The sequence below is a fragment of the Rhinolophus ferrumequinum genome, chromosome 11, assembly GCF_004115265.2.
Source record: "Rhinolophus ferrumequinum isolate MPI-CBG mRhiFer1 chromosome 11, mRhiFer1_v1.p, whole genome shotgun sequence".
NCBI classification, from domain to species: Eukaryota; Metazoa; Chordata; class Mammalia; order Chiroptera; family Rhinolophidae; genus Rhinolophus; species Rhinolophus ferrumequinum.
Genome location: NC_046294.1, coordinates 87,422,196 through 87,436,411, shown reverse-complemented (window position 1 = coordinate 87,436,411; position 14,216 = coordinate 87,422,196). Strand labels below are relative to the sequence as shown.

Sequence of the window (14,216 nt, the reverse complement as noted above, 5' to 3'; positions counted from 1 at the left end):
AGGCAGGAGGGAAGAGCCCTAAAAGATGGAAGAGAGCCTGGGGGTAGTGCTGCCACCTTCATATAAAATGGCCCTTCTCCCACCCTCCCAGCTTCTGTGCAGCCTTCAGCATCCCCTGGCCTCTGGCAAGGCCACATGCCCCGGCAGAGCTCTCCCAGGACCCTATGTTCCATCACAGCGCGTGTCTCAGTTGTTCGTTAAACATGAATTTATGTGATTGTTTAATAACCATGTGTTTCTCCCTGCTCCCACTCCCTCTAGACTCTGAGCTCCATGACAGTAGGACCCATGTCTGCTTTCTGTCACTAACAAGGCTGGTGCAGGCACAGGGAGGCATACTGCCCATTTTGTGGAATGAGTGAATGGAGCTGGATGCCTGCTGCCCTGCCTGGTAGGGAAAGGTGGCCTGGGCCAAATTTCTGGAGGCTCAGCTCAAACATGACCCCCTGGCAGCTGCTGGGGCCCTTCTGTGGTCCATCCCCACTGAGCTCCAGTGCACAGTGAGGACCCTGAACCTGAGATTATTGGTGGAGGGGCCTGCATGACTACCCCATGGGCCCAGACCTCAGCCGTGGCCCTCCCTGCTCCCTGGGCCTGTTGATCTCGCCACAGCACCCTCCCCTTTGTCCCTCACTGCCAGGCTTTCTTGCTGTTCACATACAGTTTCCTCTGCCTGGAATACCCTTCCCACCGTCTCTGCCAAGAGAGAGCCTGCTCATCCTTCCAGGTCCAGTACAAGTACTTTCTCTTCTGGGACAACTCCTTGACCCCCCCACAGAGAATTTACTGTGTTCTCTGCCCCCGGGATGCCTTGTGTCACCTATAATACTGGACTTGTCACACTCTCTTAGGATCCTTTGCTTAAGGAGCTGTCCTTCCTTTGGACTCTGTGGGCAGAACCTAGGCATTGCACCCTTTTGCTCCCAAGCCTTCCAGCCATCTGGAAGCTGGTCAATAGCTGGCCGAATGGTGGTTGGAAGGATGAAGTCACTTGGGGGGGGGGTCATAGCAGCGTCAAGGCCCCCCCTTACTTGTCTACCCTCCAAGAGCTTCACTGCCCAGCTCTTGGTCTGCTGTCTAAGAGCCCAGGATGGTGCCACCAGGCCTCAGTGGGCTACTGGACTCTGACTCCATCTGAGGTGGCCTCCGCCCATGCTCCTAGACCCCCACTGCCAGCAGGTTGGCCTACTACATTCCTGAGCCACAGCCCAGCCCAGCAAATCCCGTGGTCTGTACCAGCTGGCAAGGCAGAGAGGAAAGGGTAGGGAGAACCTGCTTCCTCCAGAGCAGTCAGAGGGTTGGGATTGACCTCAGGCATTCAACACTCTACTCCGGTGGCTCATGGTGTGTTTGAGGCCTCCTGGATAATGCTGAGTCAAGACCAGAATGGCTAGTCACGGTGTCCTGGCTTCCTTCCAGGCCTCAGCTGAAGCCTAGGTATCAAGGGATGTACTTCCCTCCAGGATGGAGAATGAGCTCAGACCTCTCCCCACAGCCTTCCCCTACATCCTGCTTTCACGTAGCACACCCAGTTGAGTAGTCTCAAGGGAGAACTATTGTTAAGAAATAGCAACCCTGCAGGACTCTGACTCTGTTCAGGGAGGAGCCTGTGGGTGTGGAAGGAGGCAGGGGAGAGAAGGGGAAGGGAGGGCTAGGCCTGGGCATGTGTTGTCCTAACTCTCCCCAGGGCTGGGAGCTATGGTTGTACTGGCCTCGTTAAAGGAAGATTACAGGGTAATTAGGCACGGGTGGCTTAATGGCTACCTCAGGGACCAGCGGCTCTCTGGTCCTACCCTGGATCCTGGCCATGCTGCTGCCTTGCCTTTGGGCCCCAGGCCTGGCTCCTCTACCACAGTGTGCCCACCTGGCGTCCCTTACTCACACAGCAGTGTCCAGATCCTTCCCTGGGCAGTGAATGGTCAGGTTTGGTCGTGCTGCCCACCCGTCATTTCCTGGAGCAAATTCCTCTTTAGTCACAAGTCCTTACATCTGCACAGGCCTTCATGGTTTACAGAGCCTATTCACATACATTATCAGCCATTCAATCTTTCCATTAACCCTGAGTGTGTGCAAGGGGTGGTGCAGATAATATTTCTATTTTATAGGGAGAAAATGAGTCTCAGAAGGAGTAAAGTCTCAAGACTAATAAGCTAACAAGGGAGCTGGCCATTTGACCTTTTGATTCTACAGTTAGTGCTCCAGTTATCTGGCCTAGAAACTACTATGTTGTTCCCCCAAGAGACACTCCAGTTTCCCCAGTGCCACCAAAAAGCAGCTCAGAGCCAGTCGGTCTGGCACTGCTTCCTCTTCTCCCCTGAGAGCCCGGTGAGATGCAGCTTCTCTGTGTAGGCTAGACTTCGGAGCCCTTCCTTGGATGGGGATATGGGCAGCTGGTGCTGCTATCCTGGCTGGTTTTAGAGTGAAGCAGGCAAGCCCCTCCCCTTCCTGACCTCAGGCATTCTTGGCACTGGGGCTAGAACTTAACCAGACTTTTTAGAGGAGTCCCATGGGAAGTGCTCGGGCGGGGGCACTTAAGGGGCCCCAGCAGGTCACCCCTTTTCCCCGTAGACAGAATGCTTCCCCGTTCCTTCCTGTCCCTTCCCTTCCCTCTCATTTTCATGTTGGCTGTTGGGCAACTGCAGCATCTTTGCCAATAATTGGAGAAGGAAGATTCCCTGGGTCCCCTCCCTGTCCTCAGCTGTCCTTCTTGAAACATGGGATTCATTCTCTTTGCCTCAAGACAGTGAAGCAACTCAAGAGTTCAGAGAAGGAGATAGGTCAGGGCCAAAAAAGAGACCAAAGAGAAGATCCCCATAGACACCCTAGATTGCCTTGAGGCAGCTCTCCACTGTTTTCCTTAAAAAGAAAAGGAGCCAGTTTCTTTAGGAAGGTGGCAGGAGGCCACCATGGCATCAAAAACAGACCCTCAGTCTTGGAAAAGTGCCAGCCTCCAGCAAACGGACACTGGGCAGCAGGGCAGGCAGGACATAAGAGGGGATAGTCCGTAAAGATAGCCTGGCCTCTGTGTCTCAGCTTCCTTGGTGGTGGTTCAAGGGCTGGAGTGCAGGGAGCGATGCAGGTATGATCTTTTTTTAACCTGGAAGGTGTCACAAAATTCTCAGCTGATGACTTCTCAGGCTGCCTGAAGAGCTCTGTATGGGGAGACCTGCCCCCCTCCACCAGTATTTGGAGCAGAGGACCCCCGCACTCACCATGCTGGCTCTGAAATCTTCCGGGTTTCCTGTGGCCTGGAGTTGAGGTCAGAAATGAAAGTCAGGAGGAGGGCCTTTCCAGATGGGGCCCTGGCTTGACAGCAGGTCAGAGACCTCCAGGCAACAGTGGCTGGAGGAGGCCTAAGTGCAGAGCAGGCCTTGCTCCCTCATGTCCAGCATCCCTCTCCCCTTAGTGAGCTGTCCAACTCTCACCGCTGTGTTCCGGGAGTGATTTGGGTATTGTGCAGCAGGCACGTCGATGAAAAGAACCATACAGTGAAGTTGCCAAACTGGAATGACTATGTGTCTTGTAACACAATACCGTCTTACGGGCTGGAACACACCTGGAGTCATTCATGGGCCCTTTGCCTCAGAACAGGTGACACACCCAGATGTCGCAAAAGCCTTCCCGCCTGAATAGCTTCCACCTTGAATGACTTCCACCCAACTGGGTGTTGGCTGACAATGATGTCAAAAGGCTCTCTCTTGCTCTCCTGGTTGTGTGACTTCTCACTTGTATGAGTACTTTCGTTTGGGGTTGTGAGAAGTTGCACAGGGGGGTGGGATGACAAAATTTACTGCTCAGTGGAACTGGATTGTTCTCATCCCTTATGAAGACGAGATAAACCTGGCCCCCAGGAGTGACGCTGTCCTGTGCAGGGCTCATATGCTGCATACCAGCCAGCATCCCACTTGAGAGTATTTGCCCCTGCCTCACCAGTTATTTAACATTTTTTAATATCACCCTTGGTGCTATGGCTGCGACCCAGGTCTCCCCTCCTCACAGGATCACTTCTGATTCACGTCCTGCTGCCTCCTGAGGCCTGAGCTGGCCCTGGCCAGGGGTTGTGAAGGCGAGACCGTGGAACCACAGAACCATGGAGCTAGAGGAGACTTGGGCAGCTGTCTTCTCCTGTTCCTTTTGTATGTGAGGAAACCAAATTTCAGAGGCAAAGCCAAGTACCCAAGATCACACAGTAAATCAGTGTCATATTCTGAACAAATCCAGATCTTTCTCCATTTCTCAGCCTTGACCCTCCCTGGAGACCAGCCCAAGTGAGACTTGTGTGTATTGGCCCTTCCCCTGATAGCACGCGTCTGTGTTCCAGCTCTGTAATTCTCACCACGACCTCATGAGGAATATTTTCTCACGTTTGGCAGCTGAGGAAATCATAGCCTGTGGCTCATGAAGAGACTGGCCCCCAAATCACACCAAGTTTTTGGCAGACTTGGGGCTTGCACTTGGTTCTCCTACAACTTCCAGCCATATGAAGTGGCTGAATGTAACACAAGTGTCTGAAAGCCTCTGTACATAGTCTGGGGAGACATGGTTCCTGGAAGACACCAGTGGCATCTGAGCAGGAGCAATATCAGGTAGATTTAACTGATTGCTGGTAAGATTCAGCTGCTCAGTGTGATAGAACCCTAGACTTTTCTCTGGGCAGCAGAGATCTGAGGCTGGTCTGAAGGGCCTCTTTTTTTTTGGGGGGGGGTGACAATTGTCAGTAAAATTACATAGATTTCCGGTGTACAATTCTGTATTACATCATCTATAAATCCCATTGTGTGTTCACCACCCAGAGTCAGTTCTCCTTCCATCACCATATATTTGATCCCCCTTACCCTCATCTCCCACCCCCCACCCCCTTACCCTCTGGTAACCACTAAACTATTGTCTGTGTCTATGGGTTCTTGTTTCTCATTTGTCTTGTTCTTTTGTTGTTTTTGGTTTATATACCACATATCAGTGAAATCATATGGTTCTCTGCTTTTTCTGTCTCACTGATTTCGCTTGGCATTATATTCTCAAGATCCATCCATGTTGTCACAAATGTTCCTCTTTCATCTTTTCTTACCGCCGAATAATATTCCATTGTGTATATATACCACAACTTCTTTATCCATTCATCTATCGAAGGACATTTTGGTTGTTTCCATGTCTTGGCCACCGTAAACAAAGCTGCAATGAACATTGGAGCACACGTGTCTTTCAGATTTTAATAAATGTTTAATAAATGTTTTCAGATTTTTGGGGTAGATACCCAGGAGAGGGATTGCTGGGTCATATGGGAATTCTATTCGTAATTTTTTGAGGAACCTCCACACTGCCTTCCATAACGGCTGCACCAGTCTGCATTCCCACCAACAGACTATGAGGCTTCCTTTTTCTCCACAGCCTCTCCCACACTTGTTACTATTTGTCTTGTTGATGACAGCCCTTCTGACTGGGGTGATGTGATATCTCATTGTGGTTTTTATTTGCATTTCTCTGATGATTAGTGATGTGGAGCATTTTTTCATGTCTATTTGCCATTTCTCCTCTTTGGAGAAATGTCTCTTCAGGTCATCTGCCCATTTTTCAATTGGGTTGTTTGTTTTTTTGTTGCTGAGTTGCATGAGTTCTTTGTATATTTTGGATATTAGCCCCTTATCGGAGGCACTGTTTGCAAAAATCTTCTCTCATTCAGTTGGTTGCCTCTTAATTTTGTCGATGGTTTCTTTTGCTGTGCAGAAGCTTTTAAGTTTCATATAGTCCCATTCATTTATTTTAGCTTTTACTTCCCTCGCTTTTGGAGTCAAATTCATAAAACGCTCTTTGAACCCAAGGTCCATAAGTTTAGTACCTATGTTTTCTTTTATGCAGTTTATTGTGTCAGGTCTTATGCTTAAGTCTTTGATCCATTTTGAATTAATTTTGGTACATGGTGACAGATAGCAGTCCAGTTTCATTCTTTTGCACGTGGCTTTCCAATTCTCCCAGCACCATTTATCGAAGAGGCTTTCTTTTCTCCATTGTATGTTTTTTGCTTCTTAGTCAAAAATTATCTGTCCATATTTATGTGGTTTTATTTCTGGGTTCTCAAGTCTATTCCATTGATCTATGTGTCTGTTTTCCTGCCAATACCATGCTGTTTTGATTATTGTAGCCCTGTAGTACAAGCTAAAGTCAGGGAGTGTGATACCTCCAGGATTGTTCTTTTTTCTTAAGATTGCTTTGGCTATTCGGGGTCTTTTGTGGTTCCAAACAAAGCTGATGATTTTTTGTTCTATTTCTTTAAAAAGTGCCATTGGGATTTTGATGGGGATTGCATTAAATCTGTATATTGCTTTGGGTAATATGGCCATTTTAACTATGTTGATTCTTCCAATCCATGAGCATGGAATGTCTTTCCATTTCTTTGTGTCTTCTTCAATTTCTTTTAAAAATGTCTTGTAGTTTTCACCATATAGGTCTTTCACCACCTTGGTTAAGTTTATTCCTAGGTATTTTATTCTTTTTGCTGCAATTGCAAAAGGAATTGTTTTTTGTATTTCTTTTTTCTGAGATTTCATTGTTAATATATAGGAATGCAATGGATTTTTGTGCGTTGATTTTGTAGCCAGCAACTTTACTGTATTCGTTGATTGTTTCCAATAGTTTTTTGGCGGAGTCCTTAGGGTTTTCTATATATAGCATCTTGTCATCTGCAAAGAGTGATAATTTAACTTCTTCGTTCCCAATTTGGATACCTTTTATTTCTTTCTCTTGCCATATTGCTCTGGCAAGGACTCCCAACACTATGTTGAAAAGCAGAGGTGATAGGGGACAGCCCTGTGGTGTTCCTGAACGTAGAGCAAAGGGCTTCAGTTTTTCACCATTAATTATGAGATTAGCTGAGGTCTTGTCATATATGGCCTTTATTATGTGAGGTATTTTCCTTCAATACCAATTTTATTAAGTGTTTTAATCATAAATGGATGTTGTATCTTGTCAAATGCTTTTTCTGCATCAATTGATATAATCATATGATTTTTGTCCTTTATTTTGTTTATGTGATGTATGACATTGATGGATTTGCGGCTGTTAAACCATCCTTGTGCCCCGGGGATGAACCCCACTTGGTCGTGATGAATAATCTTTGTAATGCATTGTTGTATTCGATTTGCTAGAATTTTGTTTAGGAGTTTTGCATCTGTATTCATCAGAGATATTGGTCTGTGGTTTTCTTTTTTTGTTGTTGTCCTTACCAGGTTTTGATATCAGGGTAATGTTGGCCTCATAAAATGAGTTAGGGAATACTGTCTCTCCAATTTTTTGGAAGAGTTTGAGCAGGATTCGTATTAGATCCTCTTTGAAGTTTTGGTAGAATTCACTAGTGAAGCCTTCTGGTCCTGGACTTTTGCTTTTGGGAAGGTTTTGGATGGCTGATTCAATTTCGTTACTGGTGACCGGTCTGTTTAGATTTTCCAGTTCTTCATGGTTCAGCCTAGGAAAGCTATATGTTTCTAAGAACTTGTCCATTTCTTCTAGGTTATTGAATTTGGTGGCATATAGTCCTTCATAGTATCCTTGGATGATCCTTTGTATTTCTGTGGTGTCCGTGATAACTTCCCCTTTTTCATTTCTGATTTTGTTAATTAGTGTCTTCTCTCTTTTTATCTTAGTGAGTCTAGCCAAGCGTTTGTCAATTTTGTTAATATTTTCAAAGAACCAGCTCTTTGTCATTAATTTTTTCTATTGTCTTTTTGTTCTCTTTTCATTTAGTTCTGCTCTGATTTTTGTTATTTCCTTTCTTCTGCTGAGCTTGGGTTTCACTTGTTCTTCTTTTTCTAGTTCTTTAAGGTGTAACATAAGGTTATTTATTTGTGATTTTTCTTGTTTCTTGAAATAGGCCTGTAATGATATAAATTTCCCTCTTAATACTGCTTTCGCTGCATCCCAAATATTTTGGTAGGATGTATTTTCATTGTCATTTGTTTCTATATACCTTTTGATCTCTCTTCTAATTTCTTCTTTGACCTGGTCGTTCTCTAAAAGTTTAATCTCCATGTATTTGTGTTTTTTCCTGCTTTCTTTTTGCACTTGATATCCAATTTCAAAGCCTTGTGATCAGAGAATATGCTTGGTGTGATTTCAATCTTCTTAAATTTGCTGAGGCTGATTTTATGTCCCAATATATGGTCTATCCTTGTGAATGTTCTACGTACATTAGAAAAAAAATGTATAGTCCTTGTTTTAGGATGAAGTGTTCTATATATGTCAATTATGTCCGTTTCATCTAATGTGTCATTTAGGGCTGCTATTTCGTTATATATTTTCTGTTTGGATGATCTATCCACAGCTGTCAATGATGTATTTAAGTCCCCTAGTATAATTGGGTTTTGGTCAATTTCTCCCTTTAGTTCTGTTAGTAGTTGCTTGGTATATTTCAGTGCATCCTGAATGGGGGCATAAATATTGATGACTGTTATGTCTTCTTGTTGTGTAGTCCCCTTTACCATTATGAATTGTCCATCTTTGTCTCCTGTTACCTTTTTCACACTGAAGTCTGTTTCATCTGATATCAGTATGGCTACACCTGATTTTCTCTGGATACCATTTGCTTGGAGTGTCAATTTCCACCCTTTCACTTTGAGTCTATACTTGTCCTTGTAGCTGAGATGTGTCTCTTGGAGACAGCATATGGTTGGGTTTAGTTTTTTGATCCAATATGCTACTCTGTGCCTTTTTATTGCTGAGTTCAGTCCATTTACATTTAGGGTGATTATTGATATGTGAGGATTTCCTATCATTCTAGCTTCAGTTTTCTGGTAAGACTGTGTCTCCATTGTTTCTTTACCTTTTTGTTGTTGTGTATTATTTCTGTGTGGTGGTATTCTATGATGTTTCCCTCTGTTTCTTCTTTTATTAGAGTATATGTTTCAGTTCTGCATTTTTTTTTGAGTGGTTACCCTTAAGTTTATGTAAAAGAAAGTTTGATATTTTGAGTATTCCATTTTCTTCAGCACACTTACTTTCTCCATTCCCATATTCTGGTTCAGGCCTTTACTCTCCCCCTTTTTATGTTTTGGCTGCCACAAATTGTCCCTGTTGATGGTGGTCGAATAGCCTCCTTTAGTATTTCTTGTAGTGCAAGTTGTGTGTTAGAAAATTCCCTCAGCTTCTGTATGTCTGGAAAAGTCTTATTCCTCCTTCATATCTAAAGGATATCTTTGCTGGATATATTATTCTTGGCTCATAATTTCTCTCTTTCTATAGTTTGAGTGTTTGGTTCTACTCTCTCCTGGCTTGTAGAGCTTCTGCTGAAAAATCTGATGATAATCTAATGGGTTTTCCTTTTCAGGTTACTGTCTTCTTTTCCCTGGCTGCCTTGAGGATTGTTTCTTTGTTTTTCATATTAGACAGCTTCAATACAATGTGCCTTGGTGAAGGCCTTTTGGGATTGAGGTAATTAGGTGTTCTATTTGCTTCTTGGATTCGAGGATCTAGTTTTGTCCACAAGTTTGGGAAGTTCTCATCGATGATTTGTTTGAATATATTCTCTGTTCCCTTCTCTCTTTCTTCTCCTTCTGTCTTGCCCATTATTCTTATATTGCTCTTTCTGATGGAGTCGTAATGTTCTGGTAGAGTTCTTTCATTTCTTTTAAGTCTCAAGTCTCTTTCTTCTTCCATCTGTGTCATTTCCAGGTTTCTATCTTCGATGTCACTGATTCTTTCCTCCATCTGGTCAACTCTACTACCTAAGCTGGCTACTTCATTCTTAATTTCTTCTATTGAGTTCTTAATCTCCAGAAATTCTATTTGGTTCTTTTTTAAAATTTCCATCTCTTTCGTAAAATGTTCGTGTTGTTCTTTGATTGTGTTTCTGAGTTCATTAAACTGCCTTTCTGTGTTTTCTTGCATCTCGTTGAGTTTTTAAGAACTGCCATCTGGAATTCACTGTCATTTAAGTCACATATTTCTATATCTTTAAGTTCATTTTCTGGAGACTTTTCACTTTCTTTCTGAGCTGTCTTGTTGCCTTGGTTATTCATGGCAATTACTGATTTATTATTTCACTTCTTAGACATCTACAGGAGTGGCTTCTGCAACAGGTTGACAGGACTAGGTCTTTCTTTTGTTTTCCAGTAGTTGTTGGTAAAATGCTTTATCTTCTCTCTGACTGCAGCCTTTTTTTCTCTCTCACAATGTAGTGTTATGTTTTCTCTGCACTATTCCAGCTTCTCACACAATGGGGGGATTCCCTGGGAGATGGGCTTGTCCTCTGTTAACACTTCGCCTGGGTCACAGGGTGCAGTGTCCATATGGGTATGCGGAGAGCTTTTGAAGTTCCAGAGCTCTTCCTGCACTAGATTCAGTACCTGTGTGCTTCAGCAGCTCTGTTTACTCCTGCAGGGATCCGCCCAGATAGGTGGGACCAGGGGCGGGGTGAGTTGTGAGAGGTGGCCCAGAGCAATGGCGGCGCCCACCACCACAGCCGGTCCTACTTCCACAGCTCCCTCCCCTTTGCTGGAACTAGTTGGGCTGTGAATCTGTGTCTGCGGTCCGTAGTTCTCAGAACAGCAAATATTCTGTTCTTTTGATCTGACACTGCTACTGTTCCACTTCTAGCACCGGGCAGGTGGGGGCGGGTTGAGCTCTGGGAGGGTAGGGAGGGGGCGGCTAGTTTCAGTGCCTAAGGCTTTCGTTCTCTTTTCGGCAGTGAGGGCTTAAACCACCATTTTCATCCTTCTTCCCTCAGTTTTCTCCGAGATCTCTGCCGTGAGCGTTGGGTTCAGCTGTGTTATATGCTGTCCCCTCAGTCCTGTGGGCCATAAAAGGAGCCCTAGCAGTCAGAGTTCTTCCCTCTCCCGCAGCTGTGGTAGTTCCAGGATGCAGCGAGCTTGGAGCACTGAGCTAGGTCTGTGTCCTGCGCCATCGCAGCTCCGTCTCCTCACTTCTCCCTTCCCTCCTCCCCCACTCGCACTATTCGCCCACCTTTAAGTGAATTCAGTAGTGGGTCTCTTCATCTTGCCTTTCTGCTGTGCAGGGAGTCCTTTGTGGAGTTATAGTTGTTCAATTTGTTGTAAATTCCAGTGGAGATTTACAGAGGCTCACCTCACACCGCCATTTTGACGACGTCTTCAATTTTCCATGCACAGCTTTAAGTCTTAATTATAATGGCTCTGTCACCTACAAGCTGTGTCACCTTGGCACATTATTTAATTGCTCTGTGCCTCACTTTAATAATAAAGACTTACGTTCTAGGGCTATTGTGAGGATTAAGTGACTTAATATTTGTGAAGTGCTTACAATGATGCCTGGTGCACAGGAAGTGCTATATAAGTATTGTCAGTGAATTGAACATGATTATTTCAATCATAGGTTAAAGTAATCACTACCATCAGAATGTATTTTTTAATATTATTTAAAAAAATTTCAAGTACAGTTGACATTCAATATTATATTAGTTTTCAAGTTTATTGCATTGTGTTTAGACATTTATATAACTTACAAAGTGAGTCCTCAATAAGTCTAGTATCGATCTGACACCATACAGTTATTACAATATTATTAGCTATATTCCCTATGCTGTACTTTCCATCCCGTGATGATTTTATAACTGCCAATTTGTACTTCTTAATCTCTTCATCTTTTCACCAAGCCCCCTAGTGCCCCTCCTATCTGGCAACCATCAGTTTGTTCTCTGTATCTATGAATTTGTTTCTGTTTTGATTGTTCATTTATTTTGTTTTTTGGATTCCATATATAAGTGAAATCATATGGTAGTTGTCTTTCTCTGATTTATTTCACTTCACATAATGTCTGCTAGGTCCATCTGTGTTATTGCAAATGATAAGATTTCATTCTTGTTGATGGCTGAGTAATAGTTCATTGTATATATTTGTATGTACCAACTCTTCTTTATTCAATTGTCTGTATGTATTGAAGGACCCTTTGGTTGTTTCCATATGTTGGCTATTACATATGAAAAATTTTTCTTTGTCTCTTATAAAGAGACAAAGAAATATTTTTGTCTTATATGAGAATTGTTATCCCAGCGTTTTAAAAAAAATTTCCTTTTTCATGAAATATCTTTTTTAATCCCTTTTCTTTCAGTCTGTGTGTGTCTTTTGATCTGAAGTGGGTCTCTTGTAGGCAGCATATGTAAGGACCTTGTTTTCTGATCTATTCAGCCACCCTATCTTTTGATTGCAGCATTTAAGCTATTTCCATTTAAAGTAATTATTGATAGGTTTGTAGTTATTGCCATTTTACTATTCATATTTTTTTCTTCTTTAAAAAAATCCCTTTAGCATTTCTTGTAATACTGGTTTGGTAGTGATGAACTCCTTTAGCTTTTTCTTGTCTGGGAAGCTCTTTATCTCTCCTTTGATTCTAAATGATAGCCTTGCTGGGCAGAGTAATCTTGGTTTTAGATCCTTGCTTTTCATCACGTTGAATATTTCATGCCAATCCCTTCTGGCCTTCAAAGTTGTCATTGAGAAATCAGCTGACAGTTTTATGGGAGCTCTCTCACAGGTAATTCACTGTTTTCCTCTTGCTGCTTTTAAGATTCTCTCTTTGTGTTTAAACTTTGGCGTTTTAATTATGATTTTTCTTGGTTTGTGCCTCTTTGGGTTCATCTTGTTTGGGACTCTGCTTCTGGGACTTGTATGTCTATTTTCTTCACCAGGTTAGGGAAGTTTTTCATCATTATTTTTTCAAATACGTTTTCAATTCCTTGCTCTCTCTCTTCTTCTGGTACCCCATGAAGCGAATATTGTTATGCTTTTGGTTGTCCCAGAGGTCCCTCAAACTATCCTTATTATTATTATTATTATTATTCTTTTTTCTTTTTGTTGTTCTGATTGGGTGTTTGCTGCTACCTGGTCTTCCAAATCACTCATTTGATCCTCTGCTTCATCTAATCTACTGTTGATTCCCTCTAATGTAGTCTTCATTTCAGTTATTGTATTCTTCTGACTGGTTCTTCTTTATGTTTTCTATGTTCATTTTTATGTTTCCTATCTCTTTGTTAAAGTTCTCACTGAGATCATTGAGCATCCTTATAGCCAGTGTTTGGAACTCTGTGTCAGATAGATTGCTTGTCTCCATTTTGTTTAGTTCTTTTTCTGGAGTTTTGTCCTATTCTTTCATTCGGGACATGTTTCTTTGTCTCCTCATTTTGGCTGCCTCCCTGTATTTGTTTCTATGTATTAGATAGAGTTGCTATGTCTCCCAGTCTTGGTACAGTGGCCTTATGTAGTAAGTGTCCTATGGGGCCTGAGACGCAGTCTCCCTGGTCACCTGAGCTGGGTGCTCCAGCTATGTCCCTTCTGTGGGTTGTGTGTGCCTTCTTGTTGTAGTTGAGTGTTGGTTGCTATTTGCACATCAATGGGAGGGATTAAATCTCAGACTGATTTGTTCTGAGGACTGAGTGTGAGTACAGTGGAGGAGCTGTTGTTCAAACTCCTGAACAACAGCTCTTCCACTGTACTCACAGCCAGTCCTCAGAACAACTCAGCTTGAGATTTAAAAAGCAGGATTCACTTTATCAGTGCTCTGTTGCCTGCTGAGTCTGCCCTTAGAGTGTGTCATTTGTGGAGGTAGTTCAGTGGTGCTCTGGTGGGGTCCGAAGCTGGCCACCAGGTGTGGTGGTTCTGGGGCCTCGTGTTAGTGGCTCTGGTGCAGGCCAAAGTCAGTCTGGCCTGGAATTGTGTCGTAGGAGCTCCAAAGTGATCTGCAGATGGTGCCACCTGTGCTGGGCTTGGTGACATTTAGGAGAGGCTAAGCTATGAACCATGGCTGGCTGCCACTAGTGCCAGGCCAGGGGTTGCTTAACAAGAGGTACAGGACATGCAAATCCAGCTGCTGCTTGTTTGGAGTTTGTGAATCTTTGAGAAATTTTAGGAAAGTTCACAACATGAGTCAACACAGGCTGTTTGTATGGAAGAGCTATTGGAAGAAGTTTGGGCCAGGCACTTGAATTGGGTAAGGCAGGGTCTCAGGGAATCAACAGGTTGAGCTGTGTTAGCCAAGTTAATGGAGTGCTCAGATTTGGTGCCTGCCTGCATGTGCCTGCGAGATGTGTGGAGGGAGGGTTCAATAAAGGAACAATAACATCTGCCAGCACTTCTGTTCCCAGAGTGAGCTGCCCTGACCCCTGCCCCTCCAGCCCTCACCCTGAAGCTAGTCAATTCAGCTTTCCTCTATGTCCCTGGTGCTTTTTGAGCTGCTGGCCCAGTGCTGGAACTCAGAGT

The 14,216-nt window shown here is 43.7% G+C and overlaps 1 protein-coding gene across 2 annotated transcripts in view; it reads right to left on the bottom strand.

Moving 5' to 3' along the window:
- Positions 1-3,489, bottom strand: part of TMPRSS4 (transmembrane serine protease 4) — a 40,131-nt gene extending 36,642 nt beyond the window's left edge. For both annotated transcript variants that reach the window (XM_033119085.1, XM_033119086.1), the window contains exon 1: positions 3,213-3,489. In XM_033119085.1, the coding sequence (XP_032974976.1) occupies positions 3,213-3,215 (3 nt within the window). In that variant the 5' untranslated portion in view covers positions 3,216-3,489. The remainder of the gene's footprint in view (positions 1-3,212) is intronic.
- Between the last annotated feature and the right edge of the window lie 10,727 nt (positions 3,490-14,216).